The 22,928-nt window shown below is 52.9% G+C and overlaps 1 protein-coding gene across 1 annotated transcript; it reads right to left on the minus strand.

The window, feature by feature from the left end:
• Nucleotides 1-547: 547 nt before the first annotated feature.
• Nucleotides 548-21,595, minus strand: SEC16B (SEC16 homolog B, endoplasmic reticulum export factor). The gene is made up of 26 exons (XM_058843309.1): nt 21,547-21,595; nt 19,982-20,305; nt 18,901-18,995; nt 18,304-18,403; nt 18,113-18,221; nt 16,842-16,983; nt 16,343-16,500; nt 15,720-15,781; nt 13,942-14,077; nt 13,173-13,403; nt 12,415-12,512; nt 11,384-11,465; nt 11,149-11,266; nt 10,541-10,652; nt 10,265-10,370; nt 9,495-9,635; nt 6,540-6,653; nt 5,813-5,885; nt 3,529-3,780; nt 2,994-3,064; nt 2,577-2,714; nt 2,313-2,420; nt 1,411-1,492; nt 1,211-1,308; nt 1,049-1,117; nt 548-755 (listed from the first exon to the last, which is right to left on the minus strand). The coding sequence occupies exons 2-26, from the start codon at nt 20,248-20,250 to the stop codon at nt 693-695; spliced, it is 3,027 nt and encodes a 1,008-aa protein (XP_058699292.1). The 5' UTR covers nt 20,251-20,305; nt 21,547-21,595; the 3' UTR covers nt 548-692.
• Between the last annotated feature and the right edge of the window lie 1,333 nt (nt 21,596-22,928).

The raw sequence follows: 22,928 nt of genomic DNA on the forward strand, positions 1-22,928 counted from the left end.
CAGGAGAAGCCGCAGCGGTTCCCCCGAGAACCCCGGCGGATGCTCGTGGCCCCGCGGTGCTTTGAGACAGACTCACGGCCTGCGCGCTGAGTCCAATGGGTGAGGTGGGGCAGCGCCCCATAACCCAATTCAGACTACTCTCCCCCGGACACCTTTTTGCTTTTCCATCCTTCCGCCCTCCTTACCTTCCCCTCACACCTCAATACTCCACTCCCACCCCTGTTTATTACTGACTTCTACACCCCAAACCTGGGGGCCAGCAGAGGGCAACAAAGATCGATAAGGAGCATTGTGAGGAAAGGCGGAGTGGGTGAAGAGGCAACTGAGAGGGGACTTCATTAAAATAGCTGTGTATAAATACCTAAATGTTAGCAAAGAAAGCTAAAAAGAAATAATGGACTGGACTTCAGGGACCACACGTAAGGGATGACAACAATGAGTTATACAAACCAGATGTAATTTTTGTGAAGGAGGAAGGTAGAGGCCTGGGTTCCCACCTGGGTGGCCAAACCCCCCTCCCAGCCTCACAACCCTCATTTAATGACTTTTAAATCCAGAAACCTCTCCCTTATTTTACAACACCCTCCACCAAGCAGGCCCAGACGCTGCTACCCCATCCAAAATAACCACAAACACCATTTTTTGTTAAAAAAATTTCCTGCAATTGGTTTTTGCCATCCACACCCACCACCTCACAGTGGGTTGGGGTAGCGATGCCGGGAAAGCAGCCTGGGTTGGGTGGGTCGGGCAGCAAGCTGGGAAACACACAGAGAGAGAGAGAAGTGTTGTGAGCAATGGGCTGTACCCCAAAATGTTGATTTGCCATCATCAGGATACCTCCACATGCATCCTCCTTACATTTCATACCCTCCCATCACTGTCCTCCCACAACTGATTTACTTATAAAAACCCCTTATTCCCACGACTGGTATCATCTAAACCCTCCTGCCCACAGCAGACCACCTGAAATGTGGCTCCACCCCAAAATCCAGGAGACACCTCCTCCCCAAAGTCAGGAGCTGCTTCCCCTCAGGGAAAATGCTCTCACCTGAGAGACCTGGGCAGGGTTGAAGAGAGGAATTGAAGCCAATGGTGGGAGAGGTCCGGGGTAGGCAGTCTGGAAGGACAGAAGGGAGAGAAATTTAACAGACACCCAAGCAGAGAGGTGTCCTGGACACCCCGTCACACGTGGATATGCTTCCCTCCTCACCTGCTGTCCTGCTGATTGCCTTCCATCCCCCTCCGATGAGCCTTTCACCTCTGCAGACACTGGACTAACAGCAAAGGCACTTTCACCCTGCACTCCTCCTAGGGCCAGCAGTCAAAAACAAAAGCCAAATTAAAATTAAGAGGAGAAACTTCTAAAAGGCTGGTGGGGGAGAGAGGTGAGGGGAACCGTGCGGTGTTTACCAGGGTTTCTGGAGAGAGGCTGAGCCAAAGGGTTTGTCCCAGCTGCAAGAGGGGCAATGGATGGGGATGGTGATGTCCGCTCCTGAAATCACATCCACCCATTTAGAGCAGAAAGCTCCTTGAGTTGGGAGAAGACCTCTACACCAGATACCTCTACACCAGGCTTTTGGGGTACCCATTCTGCACCCATCCTGCTGCAGAGGTACCCCAGGAGCTGCAGGAAACACGGCTCAGGAGGAGCTGCAGGGTCAAGGCAAGCAACTCTGGCACAAAACTAAACCAGCCTGAGGGTTCAAAATCAGGCAGGAGGCTGGACACCAAGCCCAGGTACAGCCTGAGGGGCCAATGTCCATGGGTCCCCTTCTGTTCTTCATCTCCTGCTGGTTTGAGAAGAATATCCCAACAGTTTTTGCTCTGGGACTGTAGGTCATTCTCTACCAGGAAGAAATTTCCAGGGGAGGTTCTCGCTCCAAGCCCCACTATCAGGGATGTAACGCCTTGTGGAGCTGGCTAGGTCTGGGATGACCACGCATGGCTGCTTCCCCCTCGCTGCTGCACTTCCAATTAAAGAGCTTTTTCCTTCCCTGCATCTCCAAAACCTGCCAGAGCAGTGCCGCTCACAGCTGCTGTGTTCCGCTCCAGCGGAGGGCAAGCGATCCCTGCAGAGTTTGCCAAGGGCTTGGATGACCTCATGGATCAGAGAGGCTATATGAATTTACAATTATTATTAATCAAGGATTCACTTCCAGGCTAAAAAGGGCTCCCAGTCCCGCTCTGTCCCCACAAAGAATGGCCATGGCCCCTGCACGAGGACAGAGGGAGAAGCAGTGGGAGATGGGGAGATGTGTCACCCATTCTCACACTGCATGTCACCAGGGACAGGATGGCTTTTCGTCCCCTACCTGTGGTCCTGGTGTGGGAGAGTCTGAGTCTGTCTCAGACTCAGCTTTGGGAGAAGTTTCCTTGGTGGGTTTCGACCGAAACCAGCCAAACCACCTGAATCCAGAGCTCTGGGAAATGAAAGAATGGAAAGGGATAAGAAGGGGTGGATGCCAGGGTCCTCCAGGTGCCAGCTGGGAGCAGGCAGCATTATTTCAGGGGCAGGGTTGGCATCAGGGACAGGCAAGCTCAGCGCATGAGGCTCATGATGGCTCTGGCATGTTCACCTTGTCCTCCTCTGGCTTCACGGCCTCTGCCTTCTCTTTGGCAGTGTCCTCATCTGCGCTCTCCAAGGAGGTCCGGCTGTCCCCCAGGGAGACAGTGGAGGTCTCCGAGACTGTCCGAATCCTGGTCGGTAACTCCTCCTGCCATCAGACATGGAAGCTGCCGCATGCTGTTCCCACAGGAGCTGCACTGGGCATGGTCAGAGCCCCCCTGGGACTGCTCCACACCCCGATTAGAGGAAAGCATCCCTGGGGACCCCCACATGCCTTACACAGCAACAGCACCCACAGTAGGGCACAGCTTTTGGCACAGTGAGGCAGGGATTCCATGCGAGTTCAGTGCATGGAAGGGTGGCTCAACACGTCCCAGATCCAGCCAGAAAACTCAATGAGATGGTCTCCCTGGCCCCTCTGACTCACCTGCTCTGCGGGGAGGGCTGGCTGCTCCCCTCCAGGGGACAGCCTGGCACCCCAGGGCTCCCCAGCTTCTCCTGTGGAGCAGAGGGAAGGACACAGTCAAGGTCTGATCCGTGGAGCTATGGATTTATCCATCAGAGCTATTTCCAGAGTTTCTACCATGCCCCTCTCCAAAATACAGCCACCCATGTGGTGGCCAAGATGTCCCCCAAGATATCCAAAAGGCCATTCTGGTCCCTGTCCCTGTCGGCACCGGGGAGTAAGTGGCGAGGCTGAACCGGTGCATCTCAAGGCAACTTCTAAAGAGGAAATTCTTTGCTGTGAGAGTGGTAAAGCCCTGGCACAGGTTGTCCAGAGAAGCTGTGGCTGCCTCATCTCTGGAAAGGCCCAAGGCCAGGTTGGATGGGGCCTGGTCTAGTGGAAGATGTCCCTGCCCGTAGCAGGGGTTTGGAACTAGAGGATCTTTAACATCCTTTCCCAACACAAACCATTCTGGGATTGTGTGATTTTTGCAGGGAAACAAGGCTGCAGCACTTACCTGCTGGCAGCACTGGCTGTGGAGGGGGCTCAGCAGAATCATCTCCCACAGGGGAATGTGTCCCTTGGCCGAGCACAGGGGGCTGCAGGTCTCTTCCAACGCTGGGCAGCGGAGATGCCACAACCTGAGCAGGTGCTGGGGACCTGAGGGACACGTCCTCCTGGGAGCTCGGACCCTGGGGTGGCACAGGCTCGAACCACTGGTCATACTGGTAGCCTTCACTCAAGGGGGTATCATTGCCAGGCTCTTCATCTGCAAAAAGAAAACACACCTCAGGAGTTTACAGTTTTTGTAATGTTTATAATTCTATTGGGCTGTTGCACAGATTTCTCCCCTTCTCCATGATACATCAGCAGGAGCTGGGGGAGTGAGGAAAGACTCCAGGGACCAGGCAAGAGAGGAGGTAGGACACAGCACAGCAACAGGAACCTTCCAGAGGTTTCAAGGAAGGTGGGCTGGGAAAGACCATGGGAAACGTTTTTAAATCCTTGGAAAGTACCTGAGGTTATAAATGAACTCAGAAAGGGAATGCTATGGAAGCAAAGAGCCAAAAAACAGCATGCACCAGCAGCTCAAAAGAGTCTGAGGTCTCCAGCCTTTTCCCCCCACTCCTGCTTGCACGCCCTGAGCAGGAAAGATTCACCAGGTAGCCTTCATTCCTGTTCCACAGCAGCACCCATGGATGAGTTGCTTGCTTTAAGCAGATTTATTCAGGGTTGGGATTTTTTTGTTTGAAAGGCAAGTTAGATTTGTTTTATTTAAAACACCCATTGGTGACAGTTGTGTGTCCTGCTTATTCCAGCTCAGCAGCCTCCTGCCAGAAACACTGGGCACTGGGAATTTCTCTCCCATTGCTGGGAGACGTGGCAGGCAGGACCCAGATCCCATAGGGAAGGATTACAGCACCTCTTGACACAGTGCTATCAAGCCCTTTGCTTTGCTGCCAGCATCACCTCCAGCCCACACAGGACTGGCTTCACACCCATGAGCTGCTCCCACATGGCCTGGAGATGCTCAAAATCCACAAGGAGGAGGATGGATGCTCAAACCCATGCTGCCTGGCAAGCTCAGCTGGAACAAGTCAGGGAGGGCCATGTGGATCCCAGCTAGGCAGCTGATTTCGGCTTTGTCTTTCCAAGATGGATGGATTCAGCACCAAGCCAGCTTTCTCTGCATGCAGGTCCCTCAGGTGGTGGCTCTGGATGGCCTTCACAATGAAGGAAAGGGCCAAGCATAGGGAAGGTGAGCTGTGGAGACCACATGGAGCAGACTGGCTGCTTGGAGAAGCCAAGCCAATGGGATCATCATACCTGCAACTTCCTTCCAGGGAAGGAAAATCATAACCTCAGCCCTGATAGCAGCAGAAGGCAATCAGGATTGATGATCCTTTTTACTGCCTGGGAGAGCTCTTTGAAAAGGAATTTGGCAGCAGCAGGGAAAGCTGATAGGAAGAAACGGCTTGAAGGAATTAGTTGTGTTTCATCCTGTCTGCACCAGCCTCTGTTCTCCACACTTCAGTGCCAGCATTCCCAGTAGAAAGGCAGATCCAAGGAGCAGGGGACTGTAGGAGCACCCTGCTGATGGAGGTGGATGTGGAGCAACACCTGTCCCTGAATTCTCCTCAATCCCAATGGATGCCTGCCCAGCTGGGAAAGAAAAGTGCCCCTGCTCTTCCCTCGACACCAGGGAATGGTTGCATCCTGACGTCTCTGGGCCCTCTGGGTGGGTTGGCACAGGAGGGGACTCTTGGGGTCACCAAAGGGCCAAGCAAAGGGATCAAAGAGGCAGCAGGGAAGGAGAAATGCTGGGTCTTCAGCAACAGGCATCGTGCAGCCTGGCAACACAGCAGAATGAACTCCCTCCTGAATCCTTTGCTCTCTAAGTGTGAAATCCCTTTAGTTCAGCTCCAGTTTGCAACCTCACAGGACTGCCTGGGAATGGGGCTGTCTCCCCTGAGGCTCAGCCGGGAGGCTCATCCAGCACCCACCCCCAGCTCCTCTTCTCCTCCCACGGCACCCACAGGAACCCAAAGCTGTGGTAATTAGGCCCAATTACTCAGACTTTGTATGAGGACACGAGCATTGAGCCCTTGCTTTGCAGCCCATGCCTGAGGGATGCACCCAGGCAGGAGCAGCCTGTGAGCTCTGGGGAATGCAAGGAGCAAGGAGCTGCTGCTGGTAAAAACTCCAGGGATTGGGAAGCTGCTTCCCAGCCCATGGCAGCACAGTTCTAGGCAGGGAGAGCCCACTGGGGAGACCACAGTCTGCTGCTTTATTTTATTTACCTGCTGTTGGTAGAACAGCACAGGGCAGCTCCAGCTGGGCGGGTGCCACCTCCAGAGGAAGATCATCTTCCACCTGCAGAGGGAAAACACGGTAAAATGGATAGGAAAAAGGATGGCACAGGACAAAGGTTAAGGAAACCATGAAGCCAGTGCAAAGGAAAGTACAGTGCTTGAGGATTTGGGACTCACAGCCCACCCCAGGCTGCAGGAGAGACCCACACCAGCATGGACACAGCTCTTTCCCAGGAAGTGAGAGGAGCTGCAGCACCCCTGAGAGCAGGCATGAGGGGAAACGAGATGGAAAAGGCCACAAAACCAAAAGCAGATGTGAAATCTGAATGAAGATAATCAATCCAAGCACCAGACCATGGTTAAAAGACCCAAGAGAACACCCACAAGGTGACACCCCACCAGTGACCTCTGCAATATCCTCACTGCAAAGGGTGACCATCACTCACCCACCAGCCCCTGCCTGCCCTCCTTGAGCCAGAACAGGGAGAGTTCTGCCCTGTGTGAAGCTCTGTATCCCTCAGGCACTGCAAGCCCCTTGCTCCCACTGAATCTGCAGGTCCCAGAGCAGAGACCACATCTCGGAGCTCACAAGCCAAAGAAGAACAACAGCTTTGGAACCTCCATCCCCTCCGATTCAGGGAAGAGGAGGAGGATGCTCCTGCAGACAGGCCACAATACAGACCAGCTGTCCCACTGCATCCTCGCTCCTGCTTACCTCCCACTCCTGGCAGCAGGCTCGGAGCTGCTCCAGCCAGTCAGGCTCCAGCGCCTGGTCCTGCTCCGGCATCTCCAGGAGCAGAGGGTCAGAGAGCTTCAGCCTCTCAGCCAGCTGCAGGGCCAGGGGGACAGCAGGGATTATCACAGATCCACAGGGATCCAGCAGACAGGCTCAGGAAAACAGCATCATTTTGTAATATGGGGGTAAAATGACACCATCCTCTTGTGCAGGATTTATTCCCTCTCCCACACCACCACAGAGGTGCCAACCCATCCCATGTCCCACAGTCTCAGCAGGGCTCCACAGAGATGCCAAAAAAATGTGTCAAAGACGCTCCTCTCATCAGAGACAGGTACCCATCACCATCCTTTTTCCCCCTGAGGAAAAGGAGTGGCTTTAGTCTCCCCTAACAGCTATCCTGGGGCATGGACAGGTTTGCAGGGCACCCCACCAGGAGCCATGGAAAGAGCCCAGCTCCCAGGGGAGTTCATCAGCTCCTCACCTACCCCATGAGGATGGATGGGAGCTGGTGTTTTTTCTGATCTGCATTTACAAATCTCTGAGAAGATTTCACAGCCTCCCAGGCTTGTCCTGATGCTTGACGTCCTTAGAGCTAAAGAGTATTTTCTTAATATCTAAGTGAAATCTTCCCTACTGCAAATTAAGCCTCTCTATCCCTGCTCCCATGGAAGCTGTGAGAGGAGCCAGGCAGCATCCCCCATGAGCAGCCTGCCTGCTGGAGGGCTGTTATCACGTCCCTCTTACCCCTTTCTCCCCCACCATATCTTGCCTAGAAGAAATAACCCTCAGGCCTTCTTCAGAGGTCATTTTCCCCTCAATCTCTTATCACCCCAGCTCTCCACTCCCACACTCACTCCAATTTAGCCCTGTCTCCACATGCAGCGGCCCAAACATGCCCCAGCCAAGACCCCTGAGACCCCAGCATGGAGGGATTATCACCTCCTTGTCTCAGATATGCCAGTTGTACTCTCACAACCCAGAATAACACTATAATATTGGTGAGTTGGTTTTTTTTGTTTTTTTTTTTTCTTTTGTAACAGCATCCTGTTATGCTGCTGCTCAGTATTTTTTCCATGCTCCACTATCTCCCCCAGGTCCCTCTCTGCAGTATTGCTGCTGTGTGTTTCATTTCTCCTGCAGAAGAGGGGTCTGTGCTGCCCTGGCTGCAGCCATCTCTGACATGGGGCTCCAGCTGGGAGCAAGAGGCTCTTTCTGGGGTGACCCAGGTGAGATGTAGGGCACCCTGTAGAGCTAATTCCCTGTCTGAAGGAGGTGTTTAGACAAGGATCCAGTTTTAAGACAGCTGGGTGAGGGAAGATGGCACTCAAAGCACCGTTTTTCATCCCAATCTTTACTGAATCTTCTCTTGCTGATATCAGCCCATCAGCACCCTGATCTAGTGGAAGGTGTCCCCATGGCAGGGGAGCTGGATCTAGATGATCTCCAAGGTCCCTTCCAACCCAAACCATTCTAGGATTCTTAGGGATTTCTCAAGTTTCCCCTGGCTACTTCACACTCCCTTATCTTCAATGCTTTGCTACAAGGCTGCCACCTTGAGGGCCACCAAAAGCCACCCAGAGGTGACTTTGCAGCTCAGCCACCCTCCACAGCCACACAAGACTCAGCTATTCCTTCCTGCACCAGTCCCCAGCAGCCATTTCTTTCTATTCCTGAACTTTTGAAAAAATAAACTCTAAATCAGCACAAAGCACACTTCCCAGCTCCGTGAGGTTACAGCAAGACAGGACCTGCACAGCTGGACCCCAGCTTGGGACTGGGAATGGCCACAAGAGTAAAGTAACCCAGCAGCCAGCCAGGAGCCTGCTACAGAGCCAATGTCCCACCTCTTTAGAAACACACCTATGCTCATCCTAAATCAATCACAGGAAAAAGGAAATTATAAGCATGATTACTCTTAAACGGGGGGAACGTTTAATCCAAAAGCTAATGTGCACTTTGATCCAGTATTAATGAACCAGCACCTGGTTGTATATCGTCCCCATCTTCAAAAGAGGGGAAGTCTTAATCAAACACTAATGTGTATCATAATTTGTAACACAGTCTAGAACATCAAAGACAAGAGCATCTACGAATGCACTAGTTTTTCAGATGAAAGCGTTTTCTCCCAGGAGAAGCATTATCCCCAGCAGAATGGCAGATCTGAGAGGCTGTTAGACAGTAAATAGGCTTGGATGATGGGGTGAGGAAGCAGTGCCAGCCAAATTTTGGGTGAACTCAGCAGCACCCACTTTGGACAGGCATCTTGCTGCCCCTCACCTCACAGCACCATGGCTTTACCGCCTTTCACAGAATCACAGAATGGTTTGGGGTCAGAAGGGACCTTAAAGCTCATCTTGCTCCACCCCCCCTGCCATTTGAAGGGACACCTTCCACTAGACCAGGTTGCTCAAAGCCTTATCCAAAAAAGCTGGAAGAAGGTGACAAGCAGCCTCAGCATTGCCCTGGTCTTGTGAGAGCCTCACCTTCCTGGGGGACCTGGGACACTTGGCCTCATCCTCTCTGCCCCAGCCCCCTGCTCAGGATGTAGAGGGGCTGCACGTGGTTGGGCCACGCTCCCTCTCAGTGTCACCCCAGAACACACCCCTCAGGAGGTGAAGAGAATTGTAGAAGATGTGCTGGAGGGGAAATGTGCAGACTTCTTAAGTCTGTGACATTTAGAAGTTCAGAAAACCCCTCCAGACTTAAAAACATCCTTTGTTTCCAAATAACTCTGCTCCTACTTGGCAGTCAACATAATACCTTTGTTTTCTATCCTAAATCCTTGGGGATTAGAAACCCTGTGGAAGTGTTGGCTTTGCTGTACTCGGCAGCAAACCCTGGGGGGCTGCTCAGAGCTGCCAACCACCCCCACCCCAGCAGGCCCTGAGCAGATATCACGCCCTGGTTGGGATGCAGGAGGTCCAGACTCACCCTCACCACCTGCCGGGCCAGGACGGGGTGCGCGGCCGGGTCGCGGCGCAGGAGCGCGGTGGAGATGTGCTCGCAGTACTGCAGGGCCTGGGCTGGCAGCCCGTGGTCGGCCAGGCGAGAGGCGTAGAGCAGCTTGTACACCTTGGGAGAGGGAAGCAGAGCAGCCACAGGTAGGAGCAGCGAGATGGGTGAGGCTGTGGGTGCCCTGTGCCACGGCACATCACCCCAGCGTGACACGCGTGCCTCAGATCGTGCACCCAGAGGCCGCTTGCAACTTGGGGCCACTTCCACCCATCCTCGTGGAGGCATCCAGCCCCACCTCCTCAAACCAGGCAGCTTCAGAGAATCCTAGAATGGTTTGGGTTGGGAGGGACATTCCAGCTTATCTAATTCCAACCCAGGGACACCTCCCGCTGGACCAGGTTGCTCCAAGCCCCATCCAGCCTGGCCTTGAACACTTCCAGGGATGTATCCATCCAAATCCATAGTGCCCAAGGCAGCAACAGCTGGGTGCTGCTTTGCAATAGGAAAATGTTACCCAGAGAGCAGGAAGGCAATGAGAGCTGAGCAAGCACTGATCAGACACACTGTGCAGCCCAAAATCTGCCCCGCATGAGTCTCTTGGCCAAGGCAACCTCCTCATCATTCCCAAAGCCCAGTAAGGGGACAAGCCTCAGGAACAGCATGAATTCCAGGCTTCAGGGAGATGGGTGCATATTTTGGGGCATGTCTGAGCTCCTGCACAAGATGTAGTTGAGCATATCCACTACCTGGAAGGAGAGCAGGAAGGAGTCGGGCTGTCGTAGGTGCTGGCAGTACTCGAAGATTTCCATCCTCTGGATGGCCTCTGTTCTGGCAAACTGGGAAAACGCCTGGCTGCAGAGGAGAGGGGCAGGGTCAGTGAGCAGGAGCAGAGCTCCCTCCCCAGATACCCCCACACAGAGCACACATTAGCAGCAGTGAAGATAAAAAGTGAGATCCCAGTGATGGGGAAAAGGTGGGACAGGTGGCTCTGGCAAGAACCCCAGCCTCCAGTGCTTGCTCACCGGTGGCTGCTGCCTAGCAGGGCCATGCGATCTGCCTTTGCTCCAAAGTAACCAAAAGGAATATCTGCCATCAGGTAGCAGAAATGAGCTGCTTCCACTGCTCCCTTGCTGGCTGGATGGGAGGAAAAAGACAAACAATTAGAAACATCACCACAGCTTTGCTTTGGAGGCCCTCAAAATTACGCAAAAATGCAAACCCTCACCTTCCTGCCCATGCAGACCCTGATCCCTCCCCTGTCCCTGTTTTTTTGTCTGTTTTCCCCAATTACTGCTTTTTGTTTCAGGAGGTTTCAGTTCAATGGTAGAACTGGGTGAGTCTAAGCAGGGCCAGCTCCATCTCTTGCAGAGTATTGGCATAAAATCCCACCACTGGGAGCAAGGCTCGGTCCTTGCAGTTATCCACACCTTCCCTGGGCCCAACTGCTCCAGGAGGCTCCACAGGAGCAGCTAATGGATGTGCCTGATTCATCTGAGGATCCACTGGCACCTCAGCCATTCCACCACACTGCAGCTCCAGGGCTCCAGGCACAACCGTCTCAGTGGGGACACGCACGGTGACATTGCAGTGCCCGCCCCTGTAGCATCTGTTTCCACTGATCCCAGCTCACCCAGAGTGTCTCCCATGGTGACAATGGCTCGCTGGTTCAGCTCCGTGTCTCCAGCCTTGTTGGACAGCATCACAGCCAGGTGGGGCCTCCAGTCACCCCACGTGGCATCCCCGCAGCACTGGAGGGAGAGGAGGAGAGCGAAGGTGAGCAGAGATGGTCACCAAAAGGTGGGTGTCACAGGCAGGTGACAGCACAGGGGGGAACACATGCCAGGGCCAGCCTCTTGCTCACAGACCAGCGCTGCCTGAGGGATCCTTCCCGACATGAGCTGGAAGAGCGTCTGCAGTGGGTCATTGGTGGCCAGTGTGCTGGTGAACCTGTGAGGAGACAGCAGAGAAGGGCTGCACCCCAGGACATCCCAGGACACCAAACCTTCATTCACCTCCCAGAGCACATCCCAAATGCCCCAGGAAACTGATGTCTTGAGGGGTTTCCCAGAGAATCCAAGAATGGATTGAGTTGGAAGACAACTTCTAGTCTAACCCTCTTTCCATAGGCAGGGACACCTTCCACTATCCCAGGCTGCTCCAAGCCCAGTGAACCTGGCCTTGGACCCTTCCGGAGATGGGGCAGCAGCAACTTCTCTGGACAACCTGTGCCAGGGCCTCCCCACCCTCAGAGGGAAGAATTTCTTTCTAACATCCAATTTAAATCTACCCTCCTTCAGCTCAAACCATTCCTCCCTATCCTATCACTCCATGCCCTTGTAAATAGGAGACGGAGAGGATCACCATCCTCTGGGAATGATGATCTGTATTACCTTCAGAGCAGGCAGGTCTCCAGGACAGCACTGCATAAAACCTCCTTAAAAGGATTTGGGTTCCACAAGACAGAAAATTTCTGCTTAACTCTCCCTGAAGGGATCAACCCAATCCAGACTAAGTACATTAAATTCCACCAGAAAATGCTCATACGAGTGGGGTGAACAGCTGGGACTATGCTGGATCACAGTGAGGATGGCTCAGCTCCCCCTGCCCCGTGGCTGTCTTTGCTAGGACAGCATGGGCAAAGCTAAAGACTCAGAATAAGTTAACCATCCCTCTCCAGGGAATGGCTTTCCTCCTGCTTTCCAGCCCCCCATCTGGTTTCTCCTGTCCATTGGGAGTCTGAAGGACTCAGGCCTATCTGGATGGATGCCTTCTGTCCCCTTTGCCCCCTCTGGAAAGGCTCCAGCTGGAATCAATGCTCTTTTGCAGTTTGAAAGGATAGCAGCCATGGAAAGCCAGCCATGAAACATCATACCTTGCTTTAGCTTCTCCAACTTACCCAGTGAGGACCCAGCTGTATGTCCGAGGGTCCATCTTGCTAGACAGGAACAGGGCATGGCCCCACAGTTGGTTTCTCATGGCCCAGACCAGAGCATCCTGCAGTTGAGGGGGAGAAGAAATAGGGTTTGTACCAACTCTGCTTCCCTCCTCCTCTGCTCCCCCAGCTCAGAGAAGAGTCCCAATAACTGCTCTGGCTTTAATTAGCATCTTCCAAAAATCTCTTCCACGTTCAAATCTCTTCCAGGTCCCTTTGTCCTTCTACCTTAAAAATTTTCAGGAACTTGGACCTTCAAGGCAATGTTGTGTCCCCTAGATTTCCAGGTCTGTGCTGCCTGTTAGCTCTCAGTGCCATGGGATCCCAGTCTGGACACCCAAGCTGCAACCCTCCTCTCTTCTTTTTGTGCCTTAGATCTCCTGTGAGATCACATAGCTGCAAATGGGTTTGGAACAAGATGACCCTTAAGGTCCCTTCCAAAGCAAACCATTCTAGGACTCCACGAAACTAAATGTGGTAGAAGTGCTGGTAAAAGCTTCTGCATCTCATCTCCACTTGGGTCCCCCATCCCAGTTCCCAGTGGTGGGAAACACCACCACTGGTGACATAAGCTCTGTTGTAGAAACAGTTTGGAGGGTTGACCCCACAACCACAGGTTCCTTCTCGACCACCCTTCCCTTTAAAACCTGCCTGAAGAGGCCAACAGGTCCAACAAGAGAAAAACCTTCAGCCCCACATCCTGGATCCCACTCACCACTTACTTTCTTCCTGCCATAGTAGAGGAGCTTGGTGAACTTCTCCACTATCTGTGCCTGTGTCTCCACGACAGGAGGGACCTCCCCGGTGATGAGGTCGAGCGTGCCCGGCTGGCGCGATGCCCACTCATCGTCCGCCAGGCCCACCAGGTTGGGCGCAGGGTCCTGCCTCTTGTACTTGTCCTGGCGCCTGCAGTCCTGCATCAGCAGCTCGGCCGCGTCCGAGCCCACCATGGACTGGGAAAAGGAAGGAATGAGGCACGTGGAGGCTGTCCTGCCAGCAAAGGCTGACTTCCAGTCTGCCCCCTTCTCACACCTGTATCCTCTTCCCAGTACATCCCCCCAACAAGACCAGCTTTGGCCACCAGCATGCAGGTTTGGAAGGGAAAGGACTCAGCACAATTAGCAGGACCTTCACAACACCCCCTCTGATGACTTCATCCACCTGCTCCCAACAAGCAGACTGGATTGGGTGTATTTCAGTGGTTTTAAGGGAATGGCCCCTGTTTAAGTGCTGGCTCCTAGGTGAAGGTGGCACCAGACCCCTTCATTGGGCTGTTGGTAGTTCCCATGGGCAAAAAGCAATCACGGAGAAGGATTTGCTCCAAATATCCAGGCAGCATCAAACTGAGAGATAGTGGTATGGAAATCAGATCCTCTTAAGGATCACCCCTTCCCCCCAAAAATAGCAACTGGGTCAAGAGGCACCTAAGGGACATATTATTTGTCTCATTTCCAAGGTCAAAAGGGTCATCCACTTCCATGGGATACCTACCCCATTCTGCCTGCAGAGGAGGACCAGGAGTTTCCAGAGGAGAGAGGAATCTCTGCCCCTCTGTGTTGAGAAATCACAGCCTGTGGATATCTTCTGCTGGCAAAACATCATCACATCCACCTTGTGCAGATCTTCCCTAAAGCAGCAGAAAGAAGCATCAAAGAAACCCAAAGCAAAGCAATCCAGGGCATCATTCAGGCTCAGTCCCCAGGTTCACTGATGGGGATGCCAAAGATTCCAAGAAAGAGCTGGAGGAAAGAAGACCCCCAGTACCAATGACCACTTTTAAGTTCAAACACACTCAAATTTATCGTAACTCTTAGCTGATCTCTGTGTTCCAGGGGTGCAAAGCACATTTCAAACACACTCTTTGCCCTCCTGATAATATTTTCCTCCATCCATCTGCAAAGAAACAGTTTGGATTTTCTGTGCACCCATTACATCCATGGATGTCCAAGGCTGCAGAAGCAGGCACAGTCTGTGCTGGAGGCAGAGTGGAGGGTCACTCATGCAACCACAGAAGCCCTCTGGGACTGAAACAGAAACCCTTAAGCTGTGTCCAAGCCAGGCAGAAGTGCTGCCATACAATAAAATAACCACACAGTTAGAAATAAAGGGTGGATGAGACAGGAGAGAGAAACTGCAGGTGGAGATGTTGAACCTGACTCAATCATTCCAATGTATTATATGGAGATTCCTGATGTACCCTTTGGCACAAGTGGTAACCCAGAACCAAAGAATGGTCTGAGGGTTGAAAGAGAGCTTAAAGCTCATCTAGTCCAACCCCCTCTGCCATGGGCAGGGACATCTTTCACTAGACCAAGCCCTGTCCAGTTTGGCCTTGAACACTTCCAGGGATGGGGCATCCACTATTGCTCCTGGCAACCTGAGGCCTTACTATCCTCACAGGGAAGAATTTCTTTCCTATATCTAACCTAAAGTTCTCCTCTTTCAATTTGCTCTCTTTCCCCTTTGTCCTGTCTCTACAGTTCCTGACAATGAGACCCTGTCTGGCTTCCTTGTAGGCATCTCAGATACTGGAAGGTGCTGTGATGTCTCCACACAACCTTCTCTTCTCCAGCCCCAACTTCCTCAGCCTCTTTCCATAGCAAGGTTGCTCCAGTCCCTTTTTATCCTCCTCTGGGCTTGCTCCAACATTTCCATGTCCTACTTATGCTGGTGGCATCACAACTGTTTGCAGCAGCCCTCCAGGTGGGTCTCACAAGGGCAGAGTACAGGGGGAGCTCCAGATCTTCCACCCAGCTTCTGTGTGTACACAGCTCTTCTGCTTGGTAAATATTTTTCCTTTTCTCTCCCTGCTTGTGCTGGGAGTGGCCAGAAATAGAGACAGCCTGATGCAACACACCCTGATTCATCCCCAGGCTCACACTGGATGAAGGGTCTGACCCTGCTGTGGCTCAGCCATATCAGGGGACAAAAACCTTAGGGAAAGCAAAGCCACAGGTTGACCCAGGGCTTTAGACATCCAAAGAAACACAAAAATAAATCATTTTTCTGAGACAAAATGAGTACAGAATAAAGTCAGATGTACAAACCACACTAAACCCACATCCTATGAATATTCAAAAAAACCATGTCCCACGATCCAAACTAACCCACACTGCATCAAAGGGGCTGGGATCCCAACCTGAACTTAGACATGGCCTTTGTAGGTAACTCAGAACCATGGACCCTTTGAGTCTTCCTTGAGCTCACATCTCCTCATAATGGAGACAGCCAGGAGGACCCAGCTCCTGGACCTGCCTGTGCTGCCATACCTGGCCAGGGGCCCAGGGAAGGCTTGCAGCTCCTTCAGCTCTTCTGTGCCATGAAGGATCACCTAAAAAAACAAAAGAAAATTCAGCAGCTGGACTCCAGCAATCAGCCCAGCCCCAGCTGGGCTATTGGAAAGCCAGTGCCTTGGCCAAGGATTCCACAGTGCCAATGAGCCCTGTCCTGTCCTAAGGTAACCACAGAGCACAGACCCTCAGCTGTCACATGGACTCCAGCACTAAGGTCCAGTAAAGAAATGTCTGCTGAGATGGCATCTGCCTCCTTCTGGAGGTAAAATAGGAGACTGGAATGCTGTGGTAGGCTCGGGGCATGGACAAGACCCCTGTATTGGAGTGCCTCAGGAAGATGGGTGGAGTTGTTCTTTGGAGAGGTACAAACCACATCTGTCCCCATGAGCAGGTCACAGGTACCAAGGGTTATGGAGCTGAAGGCTGAAAGCACCACCCAGGCACAATGGAGACTCAGAAGTCCATGTGGGATGGACAGAAGATGAATTGTAAGGCTGCTGAGGAGGCTGCTTGGGTTATAATTATATTTGCATCCCTCAGGGCAAGAGGAGCCACTCCAGGGAGGGGACAGGGGGCCTGAAGGGCCAGCTGTGTCTTACCTCCAGGCTGTGCATCTGGACACGGGGCAGCTGTCCCTCAGCAGGGTGGTGGGGACACACCAGCACCAGGTGGCCCCCAGCTCCAAAGCACAGCGCTGTGTGCAGCTGTGGGAACTTGAGGGGGACTGCTGGGGTCGGGGTGGACACCGAGGGCCCCCCTGCAATGACACACAGGCCACTGTGACCCACTCACACTGATCGCACCACATCCACTATGGAGGACTTGACCAGGGCCCAACCTTGTCCCCCAACTTAAGTAGCCCTCCACTGACCCCTCTATGCAAGAATTGTCCCCCAAAGCAGCAGATGTGCACAGCAGCTCCTACACCGACCCAGGGAGAGCCCCCAGACCGTTCACCCACCCCGCAGCCCCCCAGTCATGCCTTGTGCCTGCACAACCTCCTCCAGGAGAAGACCAAGCTGAGAGACAGCCAATATCCTACCACCAGCCATTTGTTCCCTTGCTTCCCCCTTGTCAGAGCCCCCCATTACACCTCACCTGTTTGTCCCATGTTCCAGGACCCTGGAGGCACAGGGTCATAGTGGTCGGCACCGTCACGGATGTACAGGCTGAGCTCATGGCTGCTGGAGCTGAGCCCTGACTCGTGGTACTGCAGGAGCAGACTGGGCTGGCCTGAGGGCTGTGAGGAAGGGAGAACACACAAACCTGGCTCAAAAACTAGGGACACTGCTGATTTCCTGCTCCCAGGCAGTGGGGCAGGCTCTGCTGCTCCAGGAAAGTGCCCAGCAGGAACAGCACAGTGAATTCCCATCCAAGCAGCTCACACCCCACACCAGCTTGGATTCACCCAACAGCTTAGAAAAATAATTTATATCAGGCACAGCTGTAGTCTGGCAGCTTTTCCTAGCCCTGACATAAACTCCTCACCACAGCCAAGGAGATGGGGCTTGGAAACCCAGAAAAAGCATCACCTGGGAGCAAAATCACCAGAGCAGCTTTGATTTGATCTTTAAATTTTCTCTTGGCAAAACCCAGCAGTCAGGACACAAGTGTGATGGGGTATGACCCAGTGGACAGAGCTGACAATGACACACAGCTGTCAGCTACCTAGGAAGGACAGAATCATGGAATCATGGATTCATTAAGGTTGGAAAAGCCCTGTGAGATTGAGTCTTACCATTAATCCAGAACTGCCATGTTCACCACTAAACCACATCCCCAGCTGCCACATCTACATGTCTTTAAAATCCCCCCAGGGATGGTGCCTCTACTACCTCCCTGAGCAGCCTATGCCAGGGCTTGACGACCCTTTTGTTGAAGAAATTTTTCCTAGTATCCAACCTAAACCTTCCCTGGCACAGCTTAAGGCTGTTTCCTTGTGCTCTGTCACTTGATATGAGGGAGAGGAACCTGATCCCCACCTGGCTCCAGCCTCCTTTCAGGGAGTTGTAGAGAGTGACAAGGTCACCCCTGAACCTTCTTTTCTCCAGGCTGAGCCCCACAGTCCTCTCTGCCCCTCCTCATCAGGCTTGTGCTCCAGACCCTTCCCTAGGAGAACTAATCCCACTAAGCCTGGATTTCTGTCCTGCTCCTGGCCTGAGCACTCAGCCCTGCACCTGGGGGAATGGCAGCCCAGCACATGAGGAGATCACCAACACCAAAAACCCACTGTAATAATCCCCAGGGACTGTCAGACACCAGTACACCATAGCAGAGGGGCCCTTTTCTCAGCTGGAGTGGGACACATGGATTGTTCCCACAATCTCTGAGAGATTTTTGTCCTCCACCCCTGCCCATCTCCAGGTTACCTCTTTGGGCCGACTACCAGCCTCTCCTGAATCACTGCCAGGGGTTCCTTCCCCTGTCCCTTCCCTCCTGCCAGGGGAGGTGCAGCTCTCCTCATAGCAGTTGTTGGTCCTGCAGGTGGGAGCAAAGGGAGACACGCTGCAGGTCTGAGATTTTTTAAGCACCCCCAAACCGGCTCATTTTGCAGCTTTACCTGTCCTGCCCTGGGGGGCCCGTGGCCAGGTTGGGGTGGTAGCCCCTGTAGTAGTGCTGGTCCCGGTAACTCTTGCTGTGAGACTCTCCCTGTCTCAGGTCTAGAGAGAATCAAGATTCAGCATTATCCCACCAGGGCCACAATGAAGTTGCAGAAGAAAAACCAAGAGTCATGGCAATTTTCCATGCCCGCTCAGTTTGCTTCCAAATTATCCCAACACATTGGAATATGATAATGCCTTGTACACCAACAGAGCACCAATGTCATTTTCTCTTTTCTCCCTCCTCTCCTGTTCAGGCCAGAAACAGCAAAGAGGAGGCCCTGGCTGTCCTGACCACACAGCACCATCAAATTTGGGCTGGAACCAGGAATGACACGAGTTTTCAGCTATGATAATGAAGATCAACCATCCTTTGGGTGCACCTAGCTCCTGCTCACATTTCCTAAATGCAAACAGGGAGCCAGCGCTGCTCCACCCAGGAGTGTGGGCAGGAGAGAGAGCCCTGGAAATGTGCAAGCCTTGGGAGAAGAACCCATCCTGGGGAAAGCCTCACTTCTCCTGCAAGCTGCCCCCAGACCCAAAGGATGAGCCCATACCTCTGTCAGGATGCCACCACCGGTGGCTTTGGTAGGGGTAGCCATCCCTGTAGCCAGCTGCAGGATACTGCCAGTGGGGACCTTCATAGCCCTGCCTGGAAAACAACACAACACACTGATCTGGCAAAGAAAGGGTTCTGGGGTCACATCTAGGGTCCCTCCTGCTTGGGACCTCTGGAGGGAGAAAAGGTGATGGAAATAAAGCCAAGTGTCCTGCTTGGTGGCAGGGCCAGAAACTGGTCCAGCATCACACCTGGAAGGAGCAGGAGGAGGTTTGGATGCTTTGCCAGCCCCACCTATGAGAAAGCTGTGCACTGCAGTTTCAGGTGATGCCCAGTTTTATGGAATCCAAGAACGGTTTGGGTTCAGACAAACCTTTAATGGTCATCTCATGTTGACCCCTTCCATGGGCAGGGACGCCTTCCACTAAACCAGGGTGCTCCAAGCCCTGTCTAACCTGGCTTTGAACACTTCCAGGGATCCATGGGCAGCCACAGCTTCTTTGAGTAACCTGTGCCAGAGCCTCACCACCCTCGGAGAGAAAATTTACTTCCTAATATCCCATCTGCAACATAAGACCTCAGCACAAAACCCCACGTACTGACTCCATAATTCACTGAGGGCAATAACTCAGGCAAATCAACCCAGATTTGCTGGAAGCTCTTTCTCAGCACTGAGAGCATCCTCCAGCCCACATTTTATCCTTGCACTCTCCACTGTTTCAGCAGCTGAGCTTGCAGGCTGCCTCTTGCTCCTATATTACCGCTTGTATTTTTACTGTTCACCTTGCACTTAGGAAAAAAGAACTGCATTTAATCAAATCTGCAAGAAAAATGCACCTCGGGGCTGTGACGGAGCTTGTCAAACAGCGGCCATGGAAGTCACAGTTTTAAGAGGAAATCAGAGCTGCAAATGCTACACAGCCTTAAATATTGAAGTCATGGGGCTGCTTGAATAGCTGGACATCACCTAGAGACACGCTGTGTCCCCATGGAGTCACAAGGGCAGGACCTGTGAGCAGTGAAATGGGCAATTCTTGTTTTAGGGAGGTTTCCACGGGGAGGGATCAAAGGGATCTCACCTGGAGTGGGGCTGGCTGGGGTAGCTGCTGTCACAGTGCTCAGCACGGGAAGCTGGCCGGCGGCTGTCACTCCGGGGCTGGTGGCCCTCATCCCGGGGGTGGCCAGGGAGGTGGCTCCCGTGCCAGGAGCCGGGGCGAGGAGCGTGCCCTGCGTGCAGGAGCTGCCTCCTCAGTGGTGCCGGGGGACCCTGGTGCCCCTCTGCCCATGAGCCCCGGGCTGCCGGCCTCTCCCGGGGCTGGGGCGGCTGCACAGGGGCCCAGGGCTCCATCACAAGCTCGCCAGCAAAATCCTCGCTGGTTTTGGGAAGCTTCAGCCCCAAATGGCTTTAAGTGGCCTGCAAATGGTAAGTTACAGTGTGTTTGATCAGCAGCTTCTCAACCCCCTCAAAGCCCCCTTTGAAGCCCATTGCCAGCTACTCTCTGCTTTTTAGGAGCATCCTGGAAACCCAGGACCCTTTCCAAAATGCCCAGAGGCAAGGAGAAGTCATCTCTACATCTTCCTTAACTTGAAGCTCCCCTTAAAACACCAGGATGAAATGGTCTGTCTTTGAAAGCAACAGACATGCATCTCTCCCCTGAACAAGAACCTCAGAATGATTTGGGTCGAAGGTGACCTTAAAAATCATCTATTTCCCACCCCCTGCCAGGGGCAGGGACACCTTCCAAGGCCCAAGGCCCCATCCAAGCAGATTTTGAACACTTCCAGAGATGAGGAGTTTCTCTGGGCCACCTGTGCACCACCCTCACAGGAAAGAATTTTTTCCCAATACCTAAATCTAAATCTCTCCTCTTGCAGTTTAAAACCACCACCCCTTGCCCTATCACTACAGGCTCTGCTAGAAAATCTGTCTTTATCTTAGAAAGCCCTCTTATACCCAGGTAGGATCCTCCTGCACTCACAGCCCCCTCAAGCTGTGAGAGGGTGAGAAATCCCCCTCACCTCTGTGACACAGCAGTGAAACCCCATTTGATACACAGCAAGGGAGGGGACATCGTCAAAGCTTTGAGCAGGACGAGGAGTTTTGCTCAAAGAAATGAGCAGTCAGGGAGAAATGGAGGTTTGTTCTCGTGAGCTATGGGATGGGGCGGAAACAGGGGTTTCCTCCTGCCTTTCAGCTCCAGCAAGAATTCCAAGCAGGCACCAGGTTTAGTTACAGCAGTTCCATGAGGAAGAGGAAATCCTGAGGAGAGCCCAGGGCTGGGTGAAGCCCCAGCTGCCGGGGGGATGTCACCCTCAAGCCCCCCACACTCTTCTTGCTGCATCAGTACCCAAGTCCCCCACCAGTACAGGCCTCCTCAGTGCAGGGAGGTGGCCAGATGCTGTCTGAACCCCTCCTCACTCCTCCTCCTCAAAGTTTAAGGCACTTTGGGGTAATTTCAGGACCGGAAGACACACAGGTCTGAACAGAGGTGGCTCAGTTTGTGGCTCTCTAGGTGATATCCAGGTACACCCTTGCCCTAAACAGCCCCCAGCCACAAACATCCAGGCACCCATTCTTTCAGTCCCACCAAGGGCCCACCCCAGTTTTCAGCCAGGGGTTCCCAGCACCATCCTCCCCCCGCACACACCTGCTCAGAGGCTGCTGGGGCCCTTCCTCTGCTCCCTGTTGCCACTTCCAAAGTCCACTTCCACATGGGCCAGTGGGCAAAGGGCAGCCTCTGCTCCTCCGCCCCGCGCCGGCCGCTCGCTCGCTCGCCTCCCGGGGGATCCCCGCTGCTGCTTGCATCCTGAGGGTCACCTTTCCCATCACTCAGCTCTCCTCCCACCCAAGATAAGGAGCACGCAGCCCTCCGAGCTCAAAGAAAGCCAGATATTTCTTCTGGGGAGTTTTTAATGCCGTGAAGTCAGTTGGAGCTGATAGTGATAGGACAAAGGTGAACAGCTTTAAGCTGTATGAGCAGAGATTTAGATTAGATGTTAGGAAGGAATTCTTCCCTGGGAGGGTGGGCAGGCCCTGGAACAAGGTGCCCAGAGAACTTGTGGCTGCCCCTGGATTCCTGGAAGTGTCCAAGGCCAGGCTGGACAGGGCTTGGAGCAGCCTGGGGTAGTGGAAGGTGTCCCTGCCCATGGCAGGGGCTGGAATGAGATGAGCTTTAAGGTCCCTTCTAACCTCAGCAATTCCAGGATTCTATGAAGTGTCTTCCTCAATACATCCTCACATCTCCTAAATCATAATAAATAAAACCTGAATGGTTTAATTCAGACCCAGCCACAGGTCAAGGAAATAACATCCATCCCACCATGTTCTCCCCAGGGCAGAATTTGGGTAGGATGGAGCTGGGCTCCACCCCAGCACTGCCTCACCTCAGTCATTAACAGCACCATAATGCCCTTGCTCTCTAAGTGACCAGGGATTCCTGCCTGGAGACCCTATCCTGAACTCCCCATGGCACCTTAAAAACTGAGACAACGAGCAAATTAAGGTAAATGATGTCATAGAAAACCACATTAAAAGCTAGATATGAGGTCCATCATCTGCCACCCAGCAGTTTAGTGATGTCTCACCTTCTCCCCCATTCCCAGAGCCTCCAAATTACCTCCAGTGTAACACTGACTGATTTGGGATTCACAGGCAGGAGAGTTTGCTTTGCATCATGGTGGCACTGTCAGAAACCCCCTCCTTTAATGATGTTGAAAGACTACATATATTATAGCTTCAGACCTTGAAATTTCCACCCTGCTGGGAGAGTAAGAAATTTTCCCTGGTGATCCTGAGAAATAAGCACTCAGTCTCTGCAGAATTCAAGATTTCAAGTAAAAAAATATCCTTAGCACTCAGCCGTAGAGAAATCCGACTGGGAGAAACACAAACCAGGGCAGTGCTGTCTTCGTGCTGCTGAGCTGCTGCAGCAGAATGAAATTAAGCATCTCCTCTTCATTTTACAGCTACCCTTCAAAACTTCAGGAGGTCTTGAAGTAAAAGGTCTGTTGTGGATGGACCAGGTC

This window comes from Poecile atricapillus, chromosome 7 (assembly GCF_030490865.1).
Source record: "Poecile atricapillus isolate bPoeAtr1 chromosome 7, bPoeAtr1.hap1, whole genome shotgun sequence".
NCBI classification, from domain to species: Eukaryota; Metazoa; Chordata; class Aves; order Passeriformes; family Paridae; genus Poecile; species Poecile atricapillus.